Source organism: Nelusetta ayraudi, unplaced genomic scaffold (genome assembly GCF_046127955.1).
Source record: "Nelusetta ayraudi isolate G7.1 ecotype Tasmania unplaced genomic scaffold, CSIRO-AGI_Nayr_v1 ptg000008l, whole genome shotgun sequence".
Taxonomy (NCBI): Eukaryota; Metazoa; Chordata; class Actinopteri; order Tetraodontiformes; family Monacanthidae; genus Nelusetta; species Nelusetta ayraudi.
Window position 1 is genome coordinate 2,335,609 of NW_027466058.1, and position 25,607 is coordinate 2,361,215.

At 44.0% G+C, this 25,607-nt stretch overlaps 3 protein-coding genes across 5 annotated transcripts; 1 reads left to right on the forward strand and 2 right to left on the reverse strand.

Moving 5' to 3' along the window:
• Position 1: 1 nt before the first annotated feature.
• Positions 2-5,713, reverse strand: LOC142883654 (serine/threonine-protein kinase ICK-like). The gene is made up of 14 exons (XM_076018697.1): positions 5,482-5,713; positions 4,622-4,748; positions 4,445-4,499; positions 3,252-3,373; positions 3,057-3,136; positions 2,826-2,958; positions 2,565-2,736; positions 2,179-2,346; positions 1,718-2,101; positions 1,420-1,628; positions 1,198-1,340; positions 928-1,044; positions 741-848; positions 2-651 (listed from the first exon to the last, which is right to left on the reverse strand). The coding sequence occupies exons 2-14, from the start codon at positions 4,720-4,722 to the stop codon at positions 500-502; spliced, it is 1,944 nt and encodes a 647-aa protein (XP_075874812.1). The 5' UTR covers positions 4,723-4,748; positions 5,482-5,713; the 3' UTR covers positions 2-499.
• A 2,443-nt stretch (positions 5,714-8,156) lies between these two features.
• On the forward strand, positions 8,157-13,936 carry fbxo9 (F-box protein 9). Of its 3 annotated transcripts, XR_012926069.1 has the most exons (14): positions 8,779-9,020; positions 10,164-10,232; positions 10,415-10,546; positions 10,671-10,728; positions 10,996-11,095; positions 11,385-11,515; positions 11,584-11,698; positions 11,797-11,915; positions 12,139-12,229; positions 12,301-12,396; positions 12,675-12,768; positions 13,126-13,283; positions 13,374-13,638; positions 13,845-13,936. XR_012926069.1 is itself a non-coding variant. In XM_076018699.1 (13 exons), exons 2-13 carry the CDS (start codon positions 10,191-10,193, stop codon positions 13,480-13,482), a joined length of 1,245 nt encoding a protein of 414 aa, XP_075874814.1. In that variant the 5' UTR covers positions 8,157-8,246; positions 10,164-10,190; the 3' UTR covers positions 13,483-13,797. The 3 variants fall into 3 exon arrangements, 2 of the variants coding, with proteins under 2 accessions (XP_075874814.1, XP_075874813.1); XM_076018699.1 differs by lacking the exons at positions 8,779-9,020; positions 13,845-13,936 and adding an exon at positions 8,157-8,246 and having other exon boundaries at positions 13,374-13,797; XM_076018698.1 differs by lacking the exon at positions 13,845-13,936 and having other exon boundaries at positions 13,374-13,797.
• A 1,851-nt stretch (positions 13,937-15,787) lies between these two features.
• On the reverse strand, positions 15,788-24,739 carry elovl5 (ELOVL fatty acid elongase 5). The gene is made up of 8 exons (XM_076018700.1): positions 24,657-24,739; positions 22,527-22,591; positions 22,207-22,394; positions 20,592-20,669; positions 19,620-19,791; positions 19,174-19,298; positions 18,235-18,369; positions 15,788-17,444 (listed from the first exon to the last, which is right to left on the reverse strand). The coding sequence occupies exons 2-8, from the start codon at positions 22,582-22,584 to the stop codon at positions 17,328-17,330; spliced, it is 873 nt and encodes a 290-aa protein (XP_075874815.1). The 5' UTR covers positions 22,585-22,591; positions 24,657-24,739; the 3' UTR covers positions 15,788-17,327.
• Positions 24,740-25,607: the final 868 nt, after the last annotated feature.

Below are 25,607 nucleotides of genomic sequence, written 5' to 3' on the forward strand. Positions count from 1 at the left end.
CATGAACATAATTATTAATAAGATACAAAACATGAGCAAATAATTGCTACTTGTTTCAAGGTTGCAACATTATGGACAAAATTAGAAACAACGGAAACGTAAAAACAAAACAAAACACAATGCAGTGTGCATAGGCAAAATGTAAACAGCCCCAAAATAAGTCACAGTGAATTTACATAAATGTTATCATACAGTATGCATATTGTGTATAGATGTTGGTAAACAGCATTCAGTACAAAATCAATAGGTTCTCAATGTAAGGTGGCAGGTAAGTGGACCTGAAGCATAAATTAAAACACTGCATAATGCGTCACATATATATTTAGATATGTCACACCTCACAACATCCATAGGATAGATAATACACCAAAAAAAATTATTGCTGTGTATGTACAGATTTCGCTTGTAAAAACAACTAAGCCTACTCTTTGGAGATGAAAGCATTCTCAGGAGCGCAGATCTCTCCTACAGCGCGCAGATCAGAGCTCCGTGGAGGCCACTAGTGGTGTCCGTATTTGGCTGACCAGTCCGTTCGCCCGTGGATGGTGTGCACAGGCGGGCGAGGGAGGGACCCAGTCGGGCACTTGTTGACCGTGGATGCATTGGCGGCAGTGTTCAGCGGACTTCTCCCAGACTGCCACGTTGCATAATCTACAGTTGGAGTGACAGGGCTATAAAAACACGACCTAAAGCAGACCTTTAGATTGAGTCAGATAAGAAATTTAGTCGTCGGTTCTCACTCAATGCCGTCGATTCCCCCGAATGTCCCTGATGTCTTCGGTGACCAGCGGAGGGAAGGTCCTTCTTGTAAAACGACGGCATGTAGCTACCAGGGATTGTGTTTGTCCCTGACGTTAAGAGGAAAAAGGAAGTGTGGAACTGGAAACATGACAAACAATTTGCTGCGTGATAAGTGGGTACATTTACCGTGAGCGCCTCTGCTCGGCAGAGTGCCTCCGAACGGAATACTGCTGTTTCCCCAGAGGTGGCTTCCGCTGAAGTCTTTACTCGCATTCATGGCTACGTTCTTCTTTGTGCTGATGCCTGGAGAATGTGGCGAGATGGAACCAAATGCATTTCTGATTTGCTGCAATGTCACGTCACAGTCAGATAATTTAAATTTAATTTGCTGAAACAGAACCCTCTTCCCTGCTATGGAAATCAAGACATTTTGTTTAAAATGAAAAAAAGTATTACCAGGTAAATATCTCGACTGTTTCAAGTAGTGCTGCTTTGCAGATGCGGTCCTCAGTGGCTCTTCGTATCCCGTAGACTTGTTCAGGTTGAGGGGAGCATCTTCCTTCAACTTGGGTTGACTGAAATCCAGAACCTTTCCATATCTGACAGACAGAGGGCGCCCTTTAACCAACGTTCTGCGTAATAGTAACTAAACGCTAGATTAGAAGATGAGAGCCTCACCTGCTCCGTGCATCGTCGCTCTGTCGCGACTTCTCTGTGCTGGATTTACTCTTTCCCAGGATACCCATGGTTGTCAGATCAGTTTCTTCGTAATCGTCCAGCTCCTCCCCCTTAAAGTGTCCTGTGCTGTGGCCCCATCGTCTCCAGCTCCCCTTGGGTTTCATTTGATAGTTCAGCAGGTTTGAATTTTCTGCCTCCTGCCTCATTTGCTGTGTAAAACAAAGCAAAACCCCAAACCGAGGCGTGGTTAACAGTTTTGTTCTTGAGTTGTGACTGTTCTCGTGCAGTGTGTTGTCACCTTGCTCTGAAGGCTCTTGTCGATGATGTAGGGTAAATGCCTCTGTGGCATTCCTGCAGGCTGCTCCTGCTTCAGGATGTGCTTTGGTTGCTGCTCCCGCACCAAATCCGCGTGCCGCTGGTACACTGTGGCAGGGGCAGCTGGGGAGGAGGGCTGGATCTGCTGGAGAGGCCTCGCAGGTGTGCAGTGTTGGTTAAGAGGCGGAGGCTGGCAGGGAGGCACCGGCTGAAGGAGCAGGGGCTGTTGCTGCTGCTGCTGTATCATCTGCTGCGGGTGTGCAGGTGGCTGCGGTGGCATGATGCCCGGCTGAGGCCTTCCCTGCTCCAGGATCTGCTGAGGAGTGCCCAGAGCCTGGCCCACGTGGAAGTAGGAGTACCTGAGAGCCTGTGCAGGTTCAGACAAAACGGTCAGCTCTTTCCCCTCTGCTATAGGAATAACAAAAGCGGGAAGCTGGAATCCACCTGGGCAGAAGCTGGTCTCTTCCTGGGATCCCACTGGAGCAGGTCTGTCATCAGGTGGATGGCTTCGGGACTGGCGTTTGGGATCAGCGTCTTCAAGTTACTGGGAACACACTGAGGCCACCGGAAATTCATGGCACTGGCGAGCAGGTATCCGTCTGGCCAATCATTCTGAAAAGGGAGAGGAGACGATCAAACACACAACCTTTACACATTATGTCAAACTATGTGGAAAGGTCCGCTGGCACTGGCGAAGCACATTTGCAGAGAAAGACATGGGGCCTTTAATTTATTCTCAGGAAGTCTGCATTAGTTCAACTAATGGTGCTCTTTTTAACTCATTCTTTCACATTAGCGCTGTGTTCCTTTGTGTGTTCTGCATGAGTTACCTTCTTTGGCGTGCCCAAGACTTGGCAAATCTTGAATATGGTGTCTACTTCGCTGGAGCCTGGGAAGAGAGGTCTGAGGGTATAAAGCTCTGCCATGATGCAGCCAACGGCCCACTGGTCTATGTGTGAACTGTAGGAAGTGGATCTGAGGAGCACCTCCGGGGCTCTGTACCTGTTAAAAAAAAAAAGAACAAAAATTACACCACAAGCACCACGGTGTTGGTCCATTACAAGAGAATACGTCCTCTGAAGTAAACTCACCATCTAGTGGACACGTAGTCAGTGTACGGCGGTCGAGATCTGATTTCTCTGGCGAGCCCAAAGTCTGCTATTTTCACCAGCTCCGGACCCATGCACAGGAGATTCTCTGGTTTCATGTCCCGATGGAAAAACCCTGAGAACAGAAAGTTTTCATGAGCGCAAATAAGAAGTGTGGCACAAGCAGACTGCAAACAATCTCATTTTACACTGTGCAGCTGTAAACAGACCTACCATGTTTATGAATGAATGCCAACCCCTGCAATATCTGAAACATAATATTTCTTACAGCGGATTCAGGAAACAAACGAGTCCTGTTTGGGGAAAAAAAGAATGTGGACAGAAATTAATATAACAATAATAATAATTTAACATATTTATTTAGCAAGGTTTTTAAAGAAATAATGCAACAGCAACCATAATACACACCTGTCTTTCATTAGTTGATACAGGTTTTCCTTCATGTACTCAAATATGAAGTACAAGTGGTCATTTTCCCGTATCACCTCCTTGAGTTTGATGACGTTGGCATGATTTAATTTCTTTAGGGACTGAAAGAGCAAAGAAAATAATTTGGGGAAGATGGGACCAGTTTTCAAGAGAGAAATACATTAATACTAACTAATCATGCTTAAGGATACAGGGGTAACTGCAGCACATTCAAAAGCACAACCTACAGCAGTGAAACAACATGTCAGAGAGTGGCATGTGTAATTACAAATTATAGGTCTGGGTTAGAAGCTGCAACAATGGGAGAGTTCTTCTTGGATTTTAATTGGCAAACTGAATGTAATATAGTAGGGAGCAAAATTGGATATTCACTTTTCCCATGCACTGGGGGTCCATACAGGGTTTAACCATGCTAATTTTAATCAGGGAAAAAAGGCTTTTTCTCTGATAATGTGGTGTGGCATGCTATGAATGTAATATACTCGGCAGGACTCTACAGGGCAGAAATGTTCTCTATGAGTCAATAAAGTCAAGCTTGGGGAAAAGAGGAGAGATGGGCGTAGACTGGGGATGGGGGCCAGAGCTCAAAACCAACAGCACACAAGAATCACCTTCTACTCTGAGAGCTGGTGTGTGACTTTGAGCTGCGAGGACATTTACGCAGTGATAAAGTAAGATGGTATGAAAAGAGACAACAGAGCAGGTTCACTGAACAAACAAAATTATATATGCATAATCATATACTGTCATCCACTCATTTTCAAAGTTGTGATAATTTGTTTTGAATTCAGGTTGGAAAAAAACTCCAAGCAAACAAGTTTGCTTGATGGATACAGGGCTGCTCACTTACCTGGGCTGCAAACATTCAATCAAAGTCACACGATCAGATCCTCACGTGTTTAGTAACATCTTTCATTTGGTTGCAAAAGAAAAAAGTACCACTACAGTGTGGAATGTGTTTTGAAAGAAATAAGACAAATCTGCTGTAAAACTTCATCCTTCATCTTTTCAAAGCATGTGGATATGCTTGTTGTGTCAGGGTTTTTTTGTTTTTTTTTTCAAAATGACACTTTAATGATTGCAAATAAATATGATGGAATTAAATATTTGACTGATCAGCCCCACAACATTCCTTTAGTCAAATATTTTTAAGGTTATTAAAACAAACTCACCTTTACTTCACGGAGGTTCATGCATTCTTCCCATGAGTAGAATTTCCGTTTCATTCTGGAAACAAATTACAAAAAAAAAAAATTACAGAATTTATTATTTTATTTTTTTGTGGTGGTGGGTGCACTTTAATAAGAATGCAGATCACTTTATGATGTCAGAAACTTCTTGATACTCACTTCTTAATTGCAACCAGCTCGCCTGACTCCAGGCTGCGGCCGAGGATAACCGAGCCATAGGTGCCATCCCCGAGCTGCTTGAGGGTGGTGTATCTATCCATTATGCGCGACCTTCCATTGCATCATCCTGGAGCAAATAATAATTCGTTTTAGACATGAAAATGAGTTTGGCCTCTAAATAGTACATCCAAAGTTTCCTTTGAGGACACCAGTGGACGGTGGTCACAGATGGGGAATTGATGGACTTGCCTCCTTTCAGTGGAGAGGGTGAGAGCCATGGACAAAAAGTTACACTCGTAAGGTTGACCATAGAATTCAATCACACGGACTGATAAAGTATATTTTCTGAAACCCGTTGCTGATGTTGTAACCGTAAAGTCCACATTAGACAGCCCCCTGCGTTTCAAACGCACCAAAAACAAAACAACACTAGCCAAAATGCTAACTGCTAGGAAACAGAAGAGCCAGAAAACGGCATGCATAGACAGTTAAAAAATAAAAATAAAAACCAAGTTAATATCTTTTCGTGACGTGAAGTCCTCGATTCACAGCGCAGCTAACGCTAGGTGTACTGTCACTTCCGCGGTGTATGCGCGAAGCTAATGCGTTAAGCTCAAAACCGTTTTCCATAGTAATTCACGCTAAAGGTTTGTGGCGCTGCAAGATGTGTGGACAGCCGTCGTCATTATAAATGGAACTTTTACTAGTCATGGGTTAAATTAAGCTACAACGACAACAACAAAAATTATGTTAACAACCCTTTTATATGTCGATGGAACCAAAGGGATGGGTTGTTGTTTTTTTTATGCACGATGCACACACTTCATATAAAGCATTAGAAGCATTGCGGCAACACTTACCCATCTCATGTTACATTGACAACAACATATGGCCGAGAACCCAGATTGATAGTTTGGCAATCATTTAACTGGATACTGAAAATAAACGTTAAACTGCACACGGAACATCGGACATAAATCCATTCTCATCCAGACCCTGCCGTTATGGAGCGCATCATAATCTCGCGTTGCTGGGTAAAAAAAATAAATCTACAAATCACAGCTGCGCCTCTTTGGCAAAGATGCAAACCGAGAGGAACAGGCAACCAAACCGGAAGTAGCCTCTATTGTACACGGACATGCAGCGTACGTTCATATTTATCATTCAGTTCTGTAAACCTGGTTTTATTATGTATAATTCATAATGCTGTTGTTAATAACATATGTTTTCGTGTAAAAACATCTAAAGATACACTAGGCGGAAGTGCGAGAGGCCGATTACTCTTGATTTGCTTTCTTCTCTCCTTACACTTGCGACCGTTGCAAAATTATGTTATTTACAATATACTGAAAACCTGTCAAACGCACGTATTGTTGACGATACAAGAGCCTCCCTTTCTACTTTCTTTGCCTTTTTGTTTTCTCGATGTATGCCTTTGTGTTCGTAATTATTTGTCACCTACAAGACCCTAAGTGTAGACACAGTAACAACTGCGTCCACTAGCTGCTGAACATACCGTTCTGTGACTTCATCCAGTTTGCTGAAGAAACCGGAAGATTGGCCTTTCTGCATTTTGCCACATTTATTAGTGTCGGGAAAAGAACAAAAGGTCGACGCTAGAAAATAATTTATCTGTTGTTTCAATGAGGTTGTAGGCAAATGTCCATGTAAACAACTAGATATTTTTTTTATTAAAACATAAACTAATGGCCAACTTTATCAAATGCATTTACTTTTATTTTGGCCACCATTACCTGGCTTTTCGGTCATTAAAATGTTATACACTAAGATGCCTCACATCTCCAAAATGTCGTTATTGTTGTCAATCAGAATGTGTCTTTCTCACTAAGGGTGGCTTGTCTAGTTCAGCTTTAATCTCAGAGCTCTACAGAATTCTGTAGGTACACCCCATCTAGTGTAGCAGTATATAAAACCAACCGAGTACTACAGGTAGCAGTAACTGCTGAAAGAATCGTGTAAAGGATATTCTACAGTTGAATCCTCCTGTTTAAAAAAAAAAAAAAAAACTGTTGAAACAAAATTACTGTATTCTTGTTGGGTTATGTTTATTGTGTGTTATTTAGTATTTTAAACACAAGGGTCACTGGCGGAAGTAAAATATTACATTCCCGTAACAGTATTACTGCCTGTTGAGGGTAAAAATCACATGTTGCCCAGTGTGTTTTAAGAAGAAGGGTACATTTTCAGCTGGTTCACTCCAAGAAGAACCAGCTGATGCATGAAATAGGTTTTGGGATAAAGGCTGCTGCTTGATTGGTCCAGGCAAAGTTTGGAGACAGAATCTCCAGACAAAGGCAAAATTGGAACAGGGATGTCCACAAATTACAAGCTGGGTAGCCTGTAGCCAAACTAGCATCTTCGCACCTAATGATTATAAGGTCAGGGAAATGTGAAGCTCTGGGGGTGTAACAAATATGCACAATGGTCCTCTTCAGGGCAAGTTAAAACAAATGGCAGACACGGTGCAATATTAATGCATAGACACGGACATTGAAAACATTGAGAAGGACTCATCACATTACAGACACAAGAGTATGGAAATGTAAATCTTGGCATCGTGACAGGACCCTCAACTGTCACATCCCTCCTCCTCTTTTTACAAGCACGTCCTCGTGCGCCGCAGAGGCTGCCACGTAAACAACGAGCAGTGGTGGTATGCAGGCAAGAACCTGTTTGAAGACTAACCATTCCAGGCAACTAGGAATGAACAACTCAACTATTTAACTGATCACACCCAAGCGCACACCTCAGGGCAGAGTCGGAGACGTTGATCCCTTTCTTGTTTTGCTCTGTTGGCGCCTGGCTCTCAAATCGATGGTGCCATCTGCGAATCTAATACCGTGTTGTCCTCCGGGTAGTTTTGGTCGCGTAAACCAAGCAACACCATGTATCCCCACCACTGCTTCTAATAATGTTGAAAAATCAAGGCATCCACCAAACTGGCAGTGATTATCAATTGACATAATTACAAAATTCTGAAATTATTACAAAACTACACTTTAAAATTACACTAAACAATGTGGCGTAAGTTGTTTTATAGTACGAGACAAAAAGAAAGTATTAGGAGACAGGGTTTTATTAAATAGTTAAACAGTTTTTGATTTGAGGGGCACTCAACACTACATATACAGAACTCGGCAAGTACAAGTTAAACAAACGCAACACAGAGACGGCACAAACAGACCCATAAAAATAGACACCTTTTAAAGAGGGTAGACTGCAACCAGACTCCAAAAGAAGTCTACACTTCTTAGTAAATCACGTGTCCAACCTATACCTTCCTGAGGTGGTCGTACACCAAAACATCAGGTCTGAAGATGATGAGCAAACACTATGAAATATTACCAATATAACCAAGAGTGCCCCACCCCCTAACAAAAAATGCTTTCTGGAGAACTTGCATTACCACTTGACCAAAGTGGGGAGGGCCCGGGCGGGCTTCGAACCCCAGACTTAAATAGTCAGGCATGCTAACCAGTCAGCCAAAGGGATATGCTTTCGTTGTTTCAAAACATCAAAATCAAAAGAGCAGATAAAGGAAGAGCAGTGGTGGTGTGCGCCCGAGATCAGTACATCACAAAGGCCAAGCGTCAACAGGACAACCGTGAGTACCAGCCATCATCCTAAACTGAAAACAAGAGCTCAAAAATGAATCAGCAGGGCCGCTTCTACGTGCAAAAAAATGAGATTTGGGTTTCACATAAAGGGCATGATGTCCTTTCAAAAGATTTTCACTTTCTGTGTGTTCTCACAAACAATGCTGTTTTATAGTACGAGACAAAAAGAAAGTATTAGGAGACAGGGTTTTATTAAATAGTTTAACAGTTTTTTTTAATTTGAGGGGCACTCAACACTACATATACAGAACTCGGCAAGTACAAGTTAAACAAACGCAACACAGAGATAAAAAATAGACACTTTTTAAAGAGGGTAGACCGTACACTTCTTAGTAAATCACGTGTCCAACCTATACCTTCCTGAGGTGGTCGTACACCAAAACATCATGTCCGAAGATGATGAGCAAACGCTATAAAATATTACCAATACAACCAAAAGTGCCCCACCCCCTTAAAAAACTGATGAAAAACGAACTTGCGTAACCACGTGACCGACTGTTATTAACTACTGGGAGGCGGATCACGTCTTCGTACGTAAACAGCCTGTTTGCACCCCTGCTGCTGGCACCTTCTTCATAACTCCGACACGCTTCCAACGGACTAGTTCCCGTGTCTCTCCAGTCGGCAACATGTCGGCAGTGTTGAGAGCTCGCAAGTATGCCCGCTGTGTCGTCCGCTTCTCCGACCGTGAACTGTGAGCGCCAGAGCAGGCCGCGTGTGAAGTGCAAAGAAGAGCTGCTGCTGCTGATCGGGCTGCGATGGTGAGCGAAGATCAGTGCGAGAGCGAGAGCAGCGTGGCTGTCATTAGCCTGCTAGCCGCTTAGCTAGCCTACTTACTTTAGCTAAACATTCACAGTTGACACTCGTCACTTCGCCTTTCGTGTCAGGACTTGCATGGCCCACATTGTGCAATAACCTGGGCACTTGGATTCATATATGTATATATATATTTTTAAATGCACAAAAACACAAACTGCTCAACACCGTACGGTTACTATTTGTTAGTTATTATTGCCCCCCCCCCTCCTCCACTTCTTCTTGTACATATTTCATGTGTGTACATGCGCCGCGATATAGCTACCAAAGCGGATTAACGATAAACAAAGTATCGCTGTATCTTGCCACGCAATGACAATAAAGCTTCTTCGAAAATGACAACAACCTTAACGGTTTGATGTGTGACCTATTTTACGCACACTAGTCTTGAAGAGTATGTTGGAATCGCGTGGCTTAAACCAGTTGCTGAGTTGTCTTTAACAATATTAAAACTCTATGTTAAAAAAATAATTATTATAATTTAGCATTCTGTTATTCTGCTGTCACCTTCTCAGGTAATTTCATATCTGTAAACCGTCAATAATAATTTTGAACCTGCAGGGTTTTTAATCGGTAATTAAGAACAAAAAACTATAACAAAGTTTTTTCTGAAACGCCCAAGCAAGCATTTCTTAAATTCAGTGTTATTCAGTGTTCAGTTTATTAGTTGTCACCAACGGCCGTGCTGTGTGGGGGAAAAAAACAAAACGAGCCAGTTCGTGTTTTTGCACATTCTCGACAGTTTGGTTACGTTCACTTTTTTTTTTTTTTTCCAAAGTTGTACTTTACTGTGGTATGTGTGTGCTGTAGCACCACCATCAGGACCATAAACAGCACTCACAGTCCGCAGTGAAAATTTGACAACACCTGTGTGCAAAAGTAGTAATTAACCTTTGCACACTTTTCTAAGTACAGAAAAGCAGGTAAGACATTAAAAAAATGATAAAGGAAAGATGATATTAAAAGGAAATTGGTTGGTAAGAAGTCGATGTAGTGCTAAGTTCCTTTCAAAACAAATGAAAATAAAGAAGTTAAAAACTGTGGGGTTGAAAGTCTTTACTGATCTATAAATGCATCTTCCTACCCAGGCGAAAGAAAATGCAAATATACGAGATATGATGTCTAACGACGACGGTTCAGAGGAACAAAATGTTGCGGTAAGAAATCGCCTACAAATATGATTACTTTTCATACATGTAACAAAAACAAACGTTTCCATTGGTCATATTTATTGTTTGTCGTTTCTCTGCCGAGTATTTTCTATTCACATTAAACTTTGCAAATGCGATAAAAGAAACTTGAGCATTAATGGCATTATCAATCTCTCGGTGTATTGCAGGTGCACCTCCAAGCGTTCAGAGTTCAGTGGATGTCTGATCTCAAACCGAGTTCTGGATCAGGAGGGACCAGTGACAAAGCGCTGCGAGCTAAAGGGCCAAAGCGAACTCCAGAAGTAACCAAGGAGGAAAGAGTAAGTTGCCAAACGCATTCCACTGGTTGTGTGGTTATGTTTTTGTTTTTTTTGGCTGACAGTTGGCACGTCCTGGTAATTTTCGGTACTCACCGTCAATGACTCGTGACATCTGCTGTCTCAGGCCACAGAGCTGTTCATGAGAGCCGTCCACGAGGAGCAAAATGGATCTTTTTATGAAGGTGTGTATGTTTGGATTTATTATCACCAAAAAGAATTCTTGAAACTATCATAGTAGGAATTTTGCTGTTTTTAAAAAGCAATTTTAGCTGTTTTTGCATGAAATTTTTCCATTTGGCAAAATGTCATTATCACAGCCATGCACGTTTATACTGTGTAGCACCAATCATTAGCCACATCTGCATGAGGAGAAAAAGAAAATACGGGTCACTACATTGCTCAGTCCTTCATCCTCAATTTAATACTTAAGTTTGCTTCTTTACTTTCAGCTATCAAGTTCTATCGCATGGCTATGCAGCTTGTGCCTGACATTGAATTTAAAGTCAACTACAGCCACCCTTCTGACGCAGACGCCGATGGAGGGAAATAGTAAGCAGCTCCTTACATTTGGTTATCAGCGGACTGTAAGTGTTGTAACTTGCTCACACTATTAAAGGGCTGCATTGGAAAGATAAGAACAAAACATATTTCCTTCCTGCTGTCCCAGTTCAGGATGTTTGTCGGGTAAAATGTGTTGTGCAAACTTAAATTGACATTACAGACACAGCGGGAGTTGTTTGTTACCTCATGAAATATGAATTGTCCTGTTTTAAAAGGTGAACAAAATAAAAAAAGGCTTGTGACTTCTTGAACTGAGCACTTTTTCTTGTCTTAATAGCAGCCTCATGGACGGCGGCAGCGATGGAGTTGATGATCTCCACGCCTACTTGGAGCAGAAGCTCACTCTTGAAAGCGCCTTTCCAAAGATTTGCAATCCTGAGTTGGACTTGACTCGGGTGCACATTTCAGGTATTTTGTCTTAAGTTATTATTATTTTTTTGAGTTTTTATTTTAATTCACCATAAATATTCTTGCAGCCTTGCCAAGTGAGATCCTGATGTACATTTTCCGTTGGGTCGTTTCGAGTGACCTGGACATGCGAGCCCTGGAGCAGCTCTCTTTGGTCTGCAGGGGTTTTTACATTTGTGCAAGGTCAGCGGCTTGTGTTCCCGTATAATAAATATGCTCTCCATGCACGATGTAATGTCCCATAATCTGGGAATCACCCTCTCCTGCTTTCACCTCCGCAGGGAACCTGAGCTCTGGCATTCAGCCTGCGTTCGAGTGTGGGGGCGGAACTGCACTAATTTTGTACCCTTTAGATCCTGGAGGGACATGTTTCTACGACGGCCACGTGTCCGTTTCGATGGTAAACAGATGTTTTATTTATTTATTGATTGATTATGTGTCAGAGTTTATAAAACGAGCACCGTGCCACTTCATTTTTCCAATCCACAAAAGCGCCTGTTGCAGAATTTAACAAATCATGTTAATGCTGCTTCAGTCTGTTCACTGCTTGCTGAGCCAGAATAGAGTTTAATTCCTGCTGCAAAACTGAATTGCGACTCTTTTTGCTCATTTTACAATCCCAGGTGTCTACATCAGCAGGACATCGTACATGCGCGAAGGAGAGAAATCGCTGGATGGTTTCTACAGGGCCGTGCACCAGGTTGAGTACTACAGGTGCGTGTTTGATCGCCGCTGTTGTCGTAACTTTTGACTTTTATAAGTGACAGTTGATGCTTCCCTCACAGGTACCTCCGGTTCTTCCCCGATGGCCAGGTGATCATGTTAACCACCCCCGAGGACCCACTGGCTGTTGTTCACCGCCTGCGCTCCATGAATACCAGGTGCAGCGGATTTCTGAGTTGGAATGAAAAATACATTTTTCCTTTGTGTGGTGATCACAACAGGGTAGATATGTGCACAATGCTTTGATGAAACTTTAACGACCTGATGCAAAATGCAAGAAAAAAGAAGAAAGAAAGGGTCCGCTGCGTGTTGGGCGACACCTATTGGTAGAGATAACACACTGCGCTATTGATGCTCTGGTCCGTGGCATCATGTCGTCTCCGTTAAAAGATTTTTCCTTGAACGATCAAACTGTGATTCATTTTTGTTTCCACAGATTTGAGTCCGCTATGTTTGGACATTATCGCCTGTCGCAGGAGACCGACGATCAAACCAAAGTCTTTGCTGTCGTCGGCAAGAAAAAAGATGAGGTAAGAACCAGTGCTGGGCATGTATGAATTATTGAGACTGGTGGTCGTCGTTCAGATAATGGGCTTGTCAGCCAATGGTGATGTTGTGTGCGACGTGAACCTTTCTTCTTTTTTTTTTCCCCGTCATTGCTGTATTTAGGAAAACCTGATCTAAAGAAAAATTAAAATATTTTTTTTCGGTATGCATTTTCTTTTTCTTTTTTTAGTGCGGTAGTGGCAACTTGTCTTTGAATTATTTGCACTGGCGAAAGGAGAGGAAAAAAAACTATCCAGGACTTAATTCTATCAAACAAGAAACAAAGAAAAGCAGCTTGTTTCTGTATCGCTCCACTTGTTAACTTTGTCCCTTTTCTGTAGAAACAGGCCGAGATTCAAAGTAATCCGTTCTGCCGGCGGAGGAACCCGCAACCAGAGTCTGAGCGCACCTTCCACGTTGGATTTCACCTGCCCACCGGGGGGCGCAACAGTTTCAATAAACTCGTGTGGCTCCACCACTCCTGCCACATTACTTACAGGTGAACTGAAGACGCGAGCGCCAACAAGAGCAGAGAAATGAGTTTCCTGTTGGTGTTCAATTAATTGTTTGTCCTTGTGCTCCTTGTCAGGTTGACTGGAGAGACAGTTGTCACAGCCTTCGACCTGGACAGCATGTACACACCTTTTCACTTTGCACGTGTGAAGAGTTATACTGCCTCCTCAAAGCAGCCTCTGTGAGCTCTTGTGGAAGTCCAGTAAAGGTTCTTTACATCCCCCCATTCTCCCCCCCCGGGCTTTTTGGAGCTTTGCTGCAGATGGGCGACTTTAATCTTCAACGTGGTGTCAATGTACCAGACCCTCACTCTCTGAACCTGCAAGCATGTTTCGTTTCAGGTTTGCAATACTACTTATTTTCTGATTTCAGAAATGATTATAATCTGGTAGAAGCTAAATGGTGATTAGCATTCTTTCCTTCCTGTCTGGGGCAGTGGATTTAATGCTGTTTTTAATTTTAAGGTGCACTTTCTCCCTTGAATAAAGTCTTGGACTAAATATGTTCTTGTGTCCATCTTTATTATTTTATTGTTTTTCTTTTTCAGGTGAATGATTTGGATTGGGAAATAAACTCAAATGCAACATGTCTTGTTAGTGGGAAGTTGATGGAAACCCAATAAAATCAAGAGATTTTTTTTTAACAGCCTCTGTGATTGGACAGTATTTTCCCATCTGAGAACACATTGGGGAATAATCCTCGCATTACATTTTCTGGGAAACAGGTGCACACAGAAGCAGGATTATCGGAGGGAGAAATTGCGAAGGTGAATTGGATTTGGATGAAATTATGTGTCGAAACAGAATACCCTCCACCCCCATTATAATCTGGACAAAATCCTAATGCAAATTATGTCCTACATGACTCCTTTTGATGCTTTTGTGCTCTAGTCTTTTGTGATCTCCCTCTGACAAAATCCAAAATGCAACTGAGGCTGGACAAATAATCAGCCCAGATATTTGTAATTTATTATAACTTGTATATTATTACTATACACTGGAGGTGGGAAAGACAGGACTGCACTTCTTTTACAAGAGCTGGTTTGTCCTCCAGTCAATATGTAAAGATGAATGCAACAGGAGGAGCAGCCCAAGTGTGAAGTCCTCGGTGTCCTGGTGGAATTGACAGCAACACCACTGTTATTACAGACACCGTGTCTGACGTTCTGTGCTCTGGTGTGATCCTAAAAGCCGTGAACTGAACGTGACTTCTATTTGGTTGGCTTCCTTGCGCTGTCCTCTAGTAGGAGAGTGTTTTTGGCAGGGTTTTTAAGATCACCATGCAAAGAAAGGTGAATAAAATGACTCCCTGCTGCTGTTTTTTGGGCACAAACTTTGACTCCCCCTCCTCTCTGGCCATGGTCTGTGGTATTCTGTCAGTACATTATTTGCACAGCGGCCCTCACACTCGCTAGCAAAAGCTCACAAATGGCTGCTCTGTGCCCACCAATCCGACAGAAGCAGAGGTCAGACAGAGCACGTGTGGTGAAGAGTCCAGAGGAGGAAGAGGCGGACCCCTCCTGCCGGAAGTCATTAAATGGGATCGACTATAGCCTACTTTTTTTTCCACTACTATTTTAACTTTGATTCATTTTGTTATTTTTCTGCTGCTCAGTATTGACATACACATTTAAATGCTTAGTTCAGACTTGTGTTTTTGCATTCATTCATTTATAGAAGAAAATAGTCAATCAACAGTGAAACAATCCATTTGAACCACCTGCTATCCTTAAACAAGTTGAGCTACATCCTTGGTGACCTGACTGCACTCAGGGCAGGTTTAGTTAGGCAAACCGTCATCCAATTACAAACCAGCATAACCAGTCAACCAGCAAGTGTGCATGTGACACTCAAAGACAGTACACTGAGCATTGTACCTGCAGTGACAAAAACAAACTAAAAAAAAAACACGTCTGGGCAGGAAAATAAAGTGTCGAAAGCCACCCTAAGGCCTAACCACAATTGCAACAACCAAACTAGACATGACACTGGGTCCTTGGTTTCGTTTACTGATAAGAACGGAACTAAATTACAGTGAATGGCAAAAATTCCACTACTCTGGCTCTAATCTTCACTGAGTTTGCAGAAGGCTGATATGATTGAGATGGTGAAAATGGTGAAAGCAGGCGCTCTGCTGAGACTGATGCCTGCTTGCCCGCCAGAGAAAGCATCGAGAGCACCGACACAAATACAAACCGTCTTGCTGAAATAAGACTGTAAAAAAAAACAGATGAATAGATAAATGCGTGCGCAATGATTTTGAACCAAGTTTAAAACTAGCGTATCTGTGATGACTATCACAAGTACATGGAAATGCCAATGGAAAGGAGCCATACACCTCACTTGCTCAAAGAGTATGTCAGGCTGTCACATTGCAAGTATTTCTCAGCCTTTTTTAATTACAAGTCTAGAAACGGACTCGTTTATTGGATGATGCGATTATCCTACAAGCGGCGGTGAGACACCAGGGAAAACAAGGAGGCGAGCAGCGTGACGGTTTCAGTGCGGTTTTAATGTGTTACAGCACGTAAAGCTTGAGTTACAATATACAGTATGTAAACCCGGATTTACTTAGTGTAAAGAAAATATACAGTCGTTTGAACTGTTCATAATGTCTGTTGGGCTGCTCCCTTTTCATTTGATTTGTGCGAACTTGTATGCAAACAACGCTGCCCTTCGGTATTTAAATTAAAGCCTTAATGCCACTGCTGGATGTAATAATAGGCATAAAGAACGGACAATTTTTTTTTTTTTTAACTACATCACAGGCTTCTGCACGAGCAGAACTAATCTGTGGAGTAGTCTGATGATAATGATGATGATGATGCCTGCATGTTTGCTGACTGATGAGATTTCCCTCCGAGTCGCACATGTACTTGCGTAACAAGTCGCGCTCGATCGGGAGTTCATGCCCTTCATGGACGTCCACCTTCAGGTGCCGCCGTAACTACGTTTTCAAGCATTTGAAAAATTTCCTACTGAGAGCTTCGGGGATTTCATTCGTCTCCGCATGAAAGATCACATGAAGACTCATTCATGATGTGTTTCAGCGTGTGCCAAGTGAGCGATGCAGGAAGCAAAAAGAAAGAAAAAAAAAACCCACTAAGGAAATACAGGCGAGGCACAGAATCGGAGTGGGAATTCTGTTACTATGAGAGCTTATGGGTGTGACAAGAGCTACATTGGGAAATGCAGGCTGGTCTAGAAGGCACGCTGCTTGCGCATAGACTGCAAAAAAGTTTTACATTTCTTCAAAAATAATCTTTTGTTTCCACATTTTCGTAAAATGTCATGTGTCCACTGCTGATCATGCTGCAGTGGGCCCTCCGAGACGGCTTGACTCTCCACAAAAGTAACTTTTTACTCCTCCAAATGTTCAGCTAAAAATATACAGTATATTAATACAGCTGGCGTCATCTTGTTTAGTTCTAGTTGCGGCAGATCCAAATACTGGATACACACAGAACAGTTGTTCTGGGGGAGGGGGGGGTAATAACCAAATAGGCCTCAAATATAAACGTGAAATGTGCTGCAGCACATCATGCTCTTTTTTGGGGGGGCCGGGGGGGGGGTTAAATTAGCGTCTGTTTAGTGTCCGTGCGACATCACGAGCAGGAGGTTGAGCCAAAGCATCGTAGGGGATGTACGCTCTGGTTCCGCGCTGTGGAACGGCCGCACTATTTTATTTCAGGTGGCCCTCGGGTTGGCCGTGGAGAGGAGACGCAGGCTAACGTCGAGTGCTGGTCGCCAAGACGAAAGGGCTCTGGCTTCGGCTGGTGATTACGTGGGGGAAATATTGAGCAGTTGTATCCCGACACCAACATTTTTTTTTTTTTTAACTAAAATATTTCAATACTGGGTGCAAGACCGTGTGCGCGGGCGCGCAGCCGAGGCCCCCTCTTGGCTGGACGTGGCTATGGCTTGTTTTCACCTCAAGAACGAAGACTATTCTAGATAAGAAAATAAATACACCTCTGAGCAGCATCATCCTATGCATAGAGTGAAACGCACGCAATGTTTTCGCCACGAGGTCAGTCCACCCTCAGCTTCTTGTGCGCGCGGTGTTCCGCCTTTGTGTGTCCGTTTGTTAAAAGAGACGAGCCGTTCCGGTGAGTGTCCTTTGCAGAAGCCCCGTGCTTCTTGTAGGTCTTGTGGGAGAGACAGAAAGAAAGATGATCCATCAGTATAAAAACTAACGTATCTTATTGTGTTGAAAAAATGAGCGACAAAGTAGGTTTTGTATTTATGGATATTTTGATCTGTGTTTTATAGAAGTTTTTAAGGTGTTTTCCCAACTGTGTTCTTTGTTTACGTCTTATCTTAATTATTCATTTAGACATTTTATTTTTATATTTATTTTATGTTTAATATAAATAACACAATGCTCACAAGCTTACAAACATATTTGTGAGACATGGTCATAGCACAGACCACACATTCATTGTAATGATAAGGCTGCAACATTCTCGATGGCCCGCCTTTAAAGTTATTGCAGGTATTAGGCAAATTATTAGGCAGCAGGTTTTACTTTGACTGCAGCCAAAACACGTCGTGAACAGCAGACAACAGCTTGAGTACTGTAAATATTTGCCCACGACACCAAACTGCACATCTGGATTTACATTGACCAGACGAAAAACAACTAGACAGCCAATAGAAGGGTTATTTTGTTAATCTTCTCAGATTTTTTTTTTCAACCAAATGAAATGAAATTGCAATGATAAATGTGCCACGTTTTTATATTTTTTGTGGGTTACATGAGCATTATATCGAAATGTTACATATTCCTTTGTGTCTTTCACAGAGCTCTGTGATAAAAAGACTGATGTGGGAATTTGCGCTCCTTAAGTGGGTTGTGCTATTTTGGAACAAAAGGCCGCTCTTATCTTTAAAACTAGGTTAAAAAAAAAAAATCAATTCAATGGAGGAACCACTCACCTGTATATAGAAATTGGAGAAGAAGAAAATGAGCGTGACCATGTAGCTTATTTGGAAGTAGAGCCATCCCATAGGGAAGCCACAGGGCCACAGGGCCGCCGACAGGGAATGTGACATGGTCAAAAAGAACTGGACCTGTGAGGAAGCGACACACAGACGGAACAGAGCGAGAAGGTGACCATGGCAGCATATAGAATTGTGATATTGATCCGGAGCCAGGAATAGAACCGTCTGCCATGTATCAAAGCTGAGAGAGAGCATCGCCACTTCCGCAACATACTGCGTTTACGCCATTATTTTACCATCTGTGATTACTAATGATTAGATTACACCCTTGGCAAGAGAATAATCTTATTTTATAAATTGTGACATTTTATTTTTTTAAGACAAAATATAGGTATGACACAAGGGGATGTGAGAATCTTTTTATCCTTCACTTTTACTCTCTATGTTTCAAGAGCTTCTGTCTCCAGCAGAGCCGGAAAGACTATGTGCTAATGCACGAGTGTAATGCAAGACATCTCCATGTGAAGGGGGGGGAGGGGAAAAAAAGCCTATATGTTCTGCTTGATTCTGTAGAATATGATCAGCAGGACGTTGACCTCAGTGAAAACGGACTTTGTCGGCTGCTGGCCGCCTCGGGGAGGAGGAGGAGCTCAAAGTCAGTCTGCAGGCAGCAAGATGATTCGATTTGCTGGAGAAAAGCATTTTGAAATTGTGACAAACTAAAAGGCCAGTGCAGTTGGCTGTGCTTGTACAGATGAGTCACAGTCATTTGTCTGCCGCACCTATTAGCCTGGCTCTTTAAAAGGGTTTTGACCAGAGTGTATAACCATCGGCTGTGTCATTTTTACGCCCCGACAATGACAAATATTCCCGGAAAATTAAAAACAAAAAAACCACACAGGTTTTGATTGAAACCTGCAGGGGGGAACCCACCAGTTGCAGCTGCGTGATGTGCTTCTTCCACCAGAGGTAGGGCCGCATGGACGGGATGGCTGAGAGGCCGTAGTACGAGTACATCACGACGTGGACGAAGCAGTTGAGAGAGGGGCCGAAGAAAGCTGAGTGGACGCAGAGCAAGAGGAAGACACTGGTGATTGATCGCGGAAGGCGTTACATTCAGATGAAGAGCTGTAAAGAGATGTTTCCAACTGGAGTTTTTATAAACTTCTCTGCTGAGTGCAAGTCAAAAGCCAAAGCTCATTGTTGGGAGGCATTAAGCGCCACGTTGAGCTCTTTGCGGGGCTGAAACGTGCCGTTTCCAGGGCTAATGGCTTCAACCAGCCATCACCTGAATTATTCAGGGCGCCGCCGGGCCAAAACGGCCGCTGGCGCAAGGATCCGAATCGCCGGAGGCCGACGTCGCACTTGAAAGGACTCACAGTGGCCGCAGGGTATCCAGTTCATGACGAACCACCAGATGTTGAGCATGCTGGCGTGGTGGTAGATGTGGAGGAAGGTGATCTGGTGATTGTTCTTCCTGAGTATGAAGAAGAAGGTGTCCATGAACTCGATGATCTTGGAGAAGTAGTACCACCACAGGACGTTGGTGATCTGAGGGGAGGAGACGCAACAGGAGACAAAGAGACAAGAAGCCTTTGGGATACACAACCACGACTGCACAGTTAGTCATCCGGGTGTGGCGAAGGACAAGCGGTGATAGAAAACAGATGAATGGATCGAGCTGTGTGTGTGTGTGTGTTTTACTCATTTATCACTAGAGAAGTGCAGCCTTCACAGCTTTGTTTTTTTAACAACACTGTTGTCAGGGAGGATGCTTGGCAGCGTCCTGCAGACAGCGTTCCCACCCCATCTTCCATTTGGACTAATTGGACTTAAATGTCAAGGGTGGGCGAGCGCTCAATAATGGTAAAAAAAAATGGACCGGGGAACCAATCTACAAATGGATTTTCAATACAAAACAAGCAAGATTCAGAAAGTCTTCAGTCAAATTTTTTTTTTCCATATACAGCCTGGTATATGTTCACCCTGGAATTTCAGTTTCAGATACAATGTTTTTCCAAAGCACTGTTACATTGTTGAGCCATTACGTGGTGTCGCCCCAGACCTCGAGCCCCCGAACTCTGTGGGGACGTTTGATGAGTCATCGTGACGCCGTGAGCCCGGTTCAAAATGACACTCAGTTTCTAAAGCTGATCTGCAGGGATTTGCAGGTGCTTGCCCACAGAAATGAGTCAAGAGATTAAAAAAAAAAGAAAAAAAGAAAACAGAGTAACAGAAGGCTGACTCCTCATTTCAGGATGAAATGTTTCAAAACATCGGTTTAAATTGAAACCAAACCCAGAGGCAGTGTGAATAGAGTAGAGCGTGCAGGTGGCGTGAAGCCAACCTACCCTGTTATCCACGTCCTGTGGGCCGTGGGTTTTCTGGCAGTAGAAGTTGTAGCCACCGTGAGACACGGCTGCGACGAGCTGAGGAGGACAGACGAGTGGGTGAGCAACGATGAGAAGCCCCCGAAAAAAACGAGAAGGATGCAAAGTGAAAGTGAAATTCAAAACGCTGCAAGGCCGAGAAATACAAAGGCGTGCGTGCCTGCGAGCTGAGCGAGTAGACACAGCAAACGCACTGTGGAGCCGTGACGGATGTTCCACTCGGTGCGATTAGTACAAACAGTCCCAAATCTATCCCTTTGACTGACACATAAAGAGGCTCAAACGCTGACAGATGCACTTGGCACCGGTTCATCAAAATCAATACGGATCAGCTGATTGCGGCGAGTGCTGTAACACACTCGGCTGATTAACCTAGCAGGGCTGCAGGGCTGCCGCGTGCAGCCGACCCAGCCGGCCACCGACTGGTCCCTCAGAGCCGCACCTGGACGGATCGAACTGACTGAAACCTTCCTGGGCTTCGATCGTTGCAGGAAGTCTGCTGCCCTGCCGCCATTGACGCAGGCTGTACTTTGGCTCACTTCAGGTTGTGTTGACCTGGACGTCCGACGGCTCGCTAATTGTTTTCTTTGAGGTGTGTGTGTGTGTGGGGGGGGCACTTGTCAGAGTACAGGGTTTAGCCGCATGCAAACACAATCATCCTGCTCGATGCCGTTCACCGTTCAGGCAGGGAGCCATCAGATTGGAACCGCGATCGTCGTCGTGACGCTGCCACTTCTTTCTGCGGCGGCGAAGAGGTCACTTCAATCCAATTCTGCTCGTTTTATCAACAGCAGTTCTCCTGCTAACGCTAGGAGGCTGCAAGGGCATTGTGAGGCCTGTCAGTGTACAGCTGTGTCCCGCTGGGTGGGGGATTACATCGTGTCTAGTGGCAGATTTTTTTTTTTTCCCCTGCCCCTCTCATCGAGAGGCCTGCAGCCATGGGCAACCAGAGCTGCGAGCGACCCGCAGTATAAAGAAAATGTACTGGGCTCATGCCCATTTCTTCCCTCGCTGAAAACACCACACCATTTTGCAATGTTCTTTCTACTTGCACCATCAGCTAGTTGCACTATTCTCCCACTGTTGAATCAAACTGAGGCAAACGTTATGTAATCAGCGACGGGCGATGGATTTATGATTTCATTTCACCAGCAAGGGATTATTTTTCAATTTCTGAAAGTCACAGTACTAATTGAGAGGCCTCATGCAATAAAAAAAAAAAGTCACCTTACACGTAACAATATGGGCCCGTCTGTCAGCTGCTTCGCCTGCTTTGTTTGCTACGCTTATCGGACGATATCTGCTAAACGCTGTTGCTGCAAGTCATTCCTTTATGATGTCACAAAGGGCGGCAAATCCTCACTTATTCAGTCCAGCAGGTGATGCGTCAGTTCCTTGGGGACGCTGTGCAGCTCCCGCCGTTTTTGCCCCCTTCCAAACGAATGCGGAAGGTCCGACAAAGCAAAACTTTTCAGTACCTCTTTGGAGACATTGTGTCGTGTGGTTCTGGTTCGTTTCTAGCCTGCCGGCACATCTCTGCGCGGCTACAATACGAGGGCCTGAGACCTCCGTTTACCTCGTAGAACATGTAGAAGGACAGCAGCGTGAGGCCCAGGTTGTAGATCATCATGGCACCTCGGCAGGAGTACGGCTGCCTGTGCTTCATGTACTTGGGCCCCATCCACACGATCAGGAGATAGAGGACTGTCAGCGCAAAGGTTGCTGGGTAGTGGTCCAGCAGCAACCAGCCTCGCACCCGCTGATCTGGACACAAATGGAGAACGCGGTCGGACGTACATTTGCGGCTGTGATGGGATCTTGCGACGGAGTTGGCAGGGATTGTCTGTAATGGAGGAACTGGGCCTGATTTAAATGAGACACTCGAGAGTGACTTACCTCTGGGACCCAGCCATGACTCAAAGTAAGTATTGATCCTGTGATTAAAGGCCTCCATGTTGGACCTAAACAGCACAAAGACAAGTAACGAGGTCACATCCGCAGTCACAGGAACAAAGCCAGTAAATATTTTGAATTATTGAATTCGGACAAATGATTTGCAGTGTTATTTCACATCGGGGTGGTTTCCAACTTCACTGTGAATGAGTAACCTTCAGAATAAGATTCCCTTTCTGTTGTTTTGAAAGTGTTACAGGCTTTAATCCTGTTGGTTTATTGGATTCAGGTTTGCACTGAATGGCCCAGTGAGCCCTGCAAGGCAGAATTTCTTTCAAAGACTTTGTAAATGTTCTCGCTCCAGCTCGCCGATGTGTGAGGAAAAACTGTTTCGATCGGAGGACCTTTTGTCAGCGTTTCAAACTCTGTGCAAATTATACCCAGTGCCTGATTTGCAAACGCTCAAAACAAATCCATCAGCTCAAACAGCTGGATCGTGTTTCCTTGACAAACCCGTTTGTAATTACACAGTTTGTTGTCCAAAACCTTCTCACAATAGCTTCACAATATTGTCACAGTGCTGGAAAACTTTAGGCACAATAAAATGAACAGAAATTTCAAATACTGCCACTGCCAAACAAAGGGTCTCGCTGCATCCATTGAATTTCTAGCACAACGCGTTTCCCATCAGCAACATGAGTCACTCTGTTCTCTTTTCCCTGCACTGTTTCTGAACTATATATTCCATTTGGGCCGATCACATCACGCTCTGCTGCTCGGCTGGACGCTCACCACACCTGCATTTACAGCTGGAGAACAACACCTGACTCCGCTCTCCCTCGGCCGTAAATCATTCTTTTCATATACATCACTGTGACCCAGTGCTGTAAATAGCAAACGGCCCCGCGCAACTCTTGATGAGTCATAGTAAATAGCCTTGACGTTGGACCAGTTGGATGGACAAATGTGCAGTTATGTTTTAACTTTGCCCATCACCCTCCAAATATGAGAAACTGCCGTTTAAAATTGAAAGTATGATGAATAAATAAAGGATGAGGGTTACCATGCCATCTATATTAGCAAAACATCAATGTGTCTACAGGAAGCTTAGAAACCATTTGGACCATTGCAGGTTGAAATTGCTTATTGCACGCGATGCGTTCATCCATAATCCCTGGTGAAAATCTGCCTCATTCTGATCGGACCAAGCTTGATAATATCTATGTGCCGATTATCAGGCCTGCTTTAGACCGAAACATGGTAATCTGCAATGCCTTCGATTATAATGAAAGCCCACAACAGGGCAGCAGCACAAGTTTATGGAAATGCAAGAGAGTGTTTGTTAACCACAGAGAGCAGGACAATGAATTTGAGATGGATCAGATTGTTTATATTGCTGGATTTCTGTTCTTTAATGAGGTTTAAGATAACTCAAGAGATAAATTGGGCAATGGACAGAAACAGACAGACCTCAGGACAAACAAAATCTATAAGCAACCCTGAAGTATTGCTTAATGAACACGTACAACACACATGTTCACAAAGATCAATGACAGACGTACAATACATAAATAAATATATAAATGTAATATAAGATTTACAGCCAAACACTTTCAAACAATTCCGATTAGCCGCTGCGCGAGCCGCTCTGCTCGTGAGACGCGTCCTGTTTGGAGAGGGTGCTGGAGCGAAGCAGAGCGTCTACGCGGTCGCTCTGCTCACGCTCTGCTGACGCTTCTGGTGTACGTACACAATGAATGGCTGCGCTGACGCCCCCCCCTGCGCTTGACGCGTTCAGTGTGTAGGGAGCCTTTTAACAGTGGTAACAGCAGACGTAACGGGACTGTTTTCCATAGGGCACGCACGTGGAGAGAGGAAGCGCCTTCGCACGCGACTCACCGGCTTTTGCCGACAAAGGCGGTTCCCTTAAAAACGTTATCCTACGTATTTTTTTTTAGTCGTACGTCGATATACAGAGACGTAAAAGTAGCTTTGCTAGGTGAAAATCTAAAGCGGATCGATCGCATCCCCGCTGCGCAGAGGTGGTCGCGCGAGCATCGCCCGAGCGGACGAACGCACGCGGCGTGCTCTACTCATCACGCGGAGCGATTTTGTTCCACGGCGAAAGCTTACCGGAAAAAAAAAGTTCCACCGCCACCACCACCGGCCGGAGCTGAGGGAGAAATGAAACCGAGCGCTTGCGCCCACTCGGTGGGATGATAACATACAGCTGTGCGCGCTCTCTCCCCACCCCCACCCCTACCTCCAACCCCGCCCTCTCTCTCCACCCATCCCTCCTCTCTCCCCTCCCCCTGCCCCTCCCCAACCCTACCTCGCATCCCCGTGCCCCGCCGAGAGAAGACGTGACGGCGGCGTTGGGGCACAATGGGCGGCCCTGTGGGTTGTCCGCGCTCACGGAGGAGGCGGGAAGCTGGCCGTGGGGTGAGCTCGCAGTCGCGCGGGGGTCACGCCCTGACATCAGCGTATGGCGTGAGATTCGGCGGCAACGCCGTTTTCTGTAGATTATCAACCGACCAGGTCGCGTTTAAATGTGGAAATCTGGAGTTTTGACTTTTCTTCCACCGTGTAATGACCCGGAAAAAAGTTGAAGGGAAGAAGAATAAAAACATATTTGTTTTTACAAGTTTATAATGTTATAGGAACCCTGAAACCCTGACATGAACAAGGAAATTGAAATATAAAAATTGAATTTATTTTACATATGCGCAAAAATGTGGAAGTTTTTGCGCATATGTAAAAACTCCTTATCCTTCAATTGTTCTCCCTGTTTAACTTTGTCAATAAAAAGACAAGCGGGGGGAAAAATAATTTTCTGGTTTCTTAGTCTAGAATTGGGCTTACATGGTAAACATACATAGGCATTCCTCAATTCCTAAATAACCTGCTGTATCAGTCAAATCACTTTATTACAAAGGCACAATTTCACAGGGCATGAGAGGAGCTTTAAAACAAAGAAAGAACAAAAACACAGTGACACATCATTTAAAATCAATCAGAAACCATAAAAACAACATACAGCAAAACAGACAATGTATGAATAATTTATAAAGTGCTCGATTATGA

Excerpts from the sequence above, each read along its gene's own strand:
- LOC142883654 (XM_076018697.1), bottom strand. The coding sequence starts at position 4,722 with ATGGATAGATACACCACCCTCAAGCAGCTCGGGGATGGCACCTATGGC. Across the intron at positions 2,737-2,825 it reads GACTACGTGTCCACTAGATG|GTACAGAGCCCCGGAGGTGC; the intron begins GTGAGTTTACTT and ends TTTTTTTAACAG. Across the intron at positions 1,045-1,197 it reads ACAGTCGAGATATTTACCTG|GCATCAGCACAAAGAAGAAC; the intron begins GTAATACTTTTT and ends CACATTCTCCAG.
- fbxo9 (XM_076018698.1), top strand. Across the intron at positions 10,729-10,995 it reads AAATGGATCTTTTTATGAAG|CTATCAAGTTCTATCGCATG; the intron begins GTGTGTATGTTT and ends CTTTACTTTCAG. Across the intron at positions 12,230-12,300 it reads CACCAGGTTGAGTACTACAG|GTACCTCCGGTTCTTCCCCG; the intron begins GTGCGTGTTTGA and ends CTTCCCTCACAG.
- elovl5 (XM_076018700.1), bottom strand. The coding sequence starts at position 22,584 with ATGGAGGCCTTTAATCACAGGATCAATACTTACTTTGAGTCATGGCTG. Across the intron at positions 22,395-22,526 it reads GTCATGGCTGGGTCCCAGAG|ATCAGCGGGTGCGAGGCTGG; the intron begins GTAAGTCACTCT and ends ATTTGTGTCCAG. Across the intron at positions 19,299-19,619 it reads CTGGATACCCTGCGGCCACT|CTTTCTTCGGCCCCTCTCTC; the intron begins GTGAGTCCTTTC and ends GCGTCCACTCAG.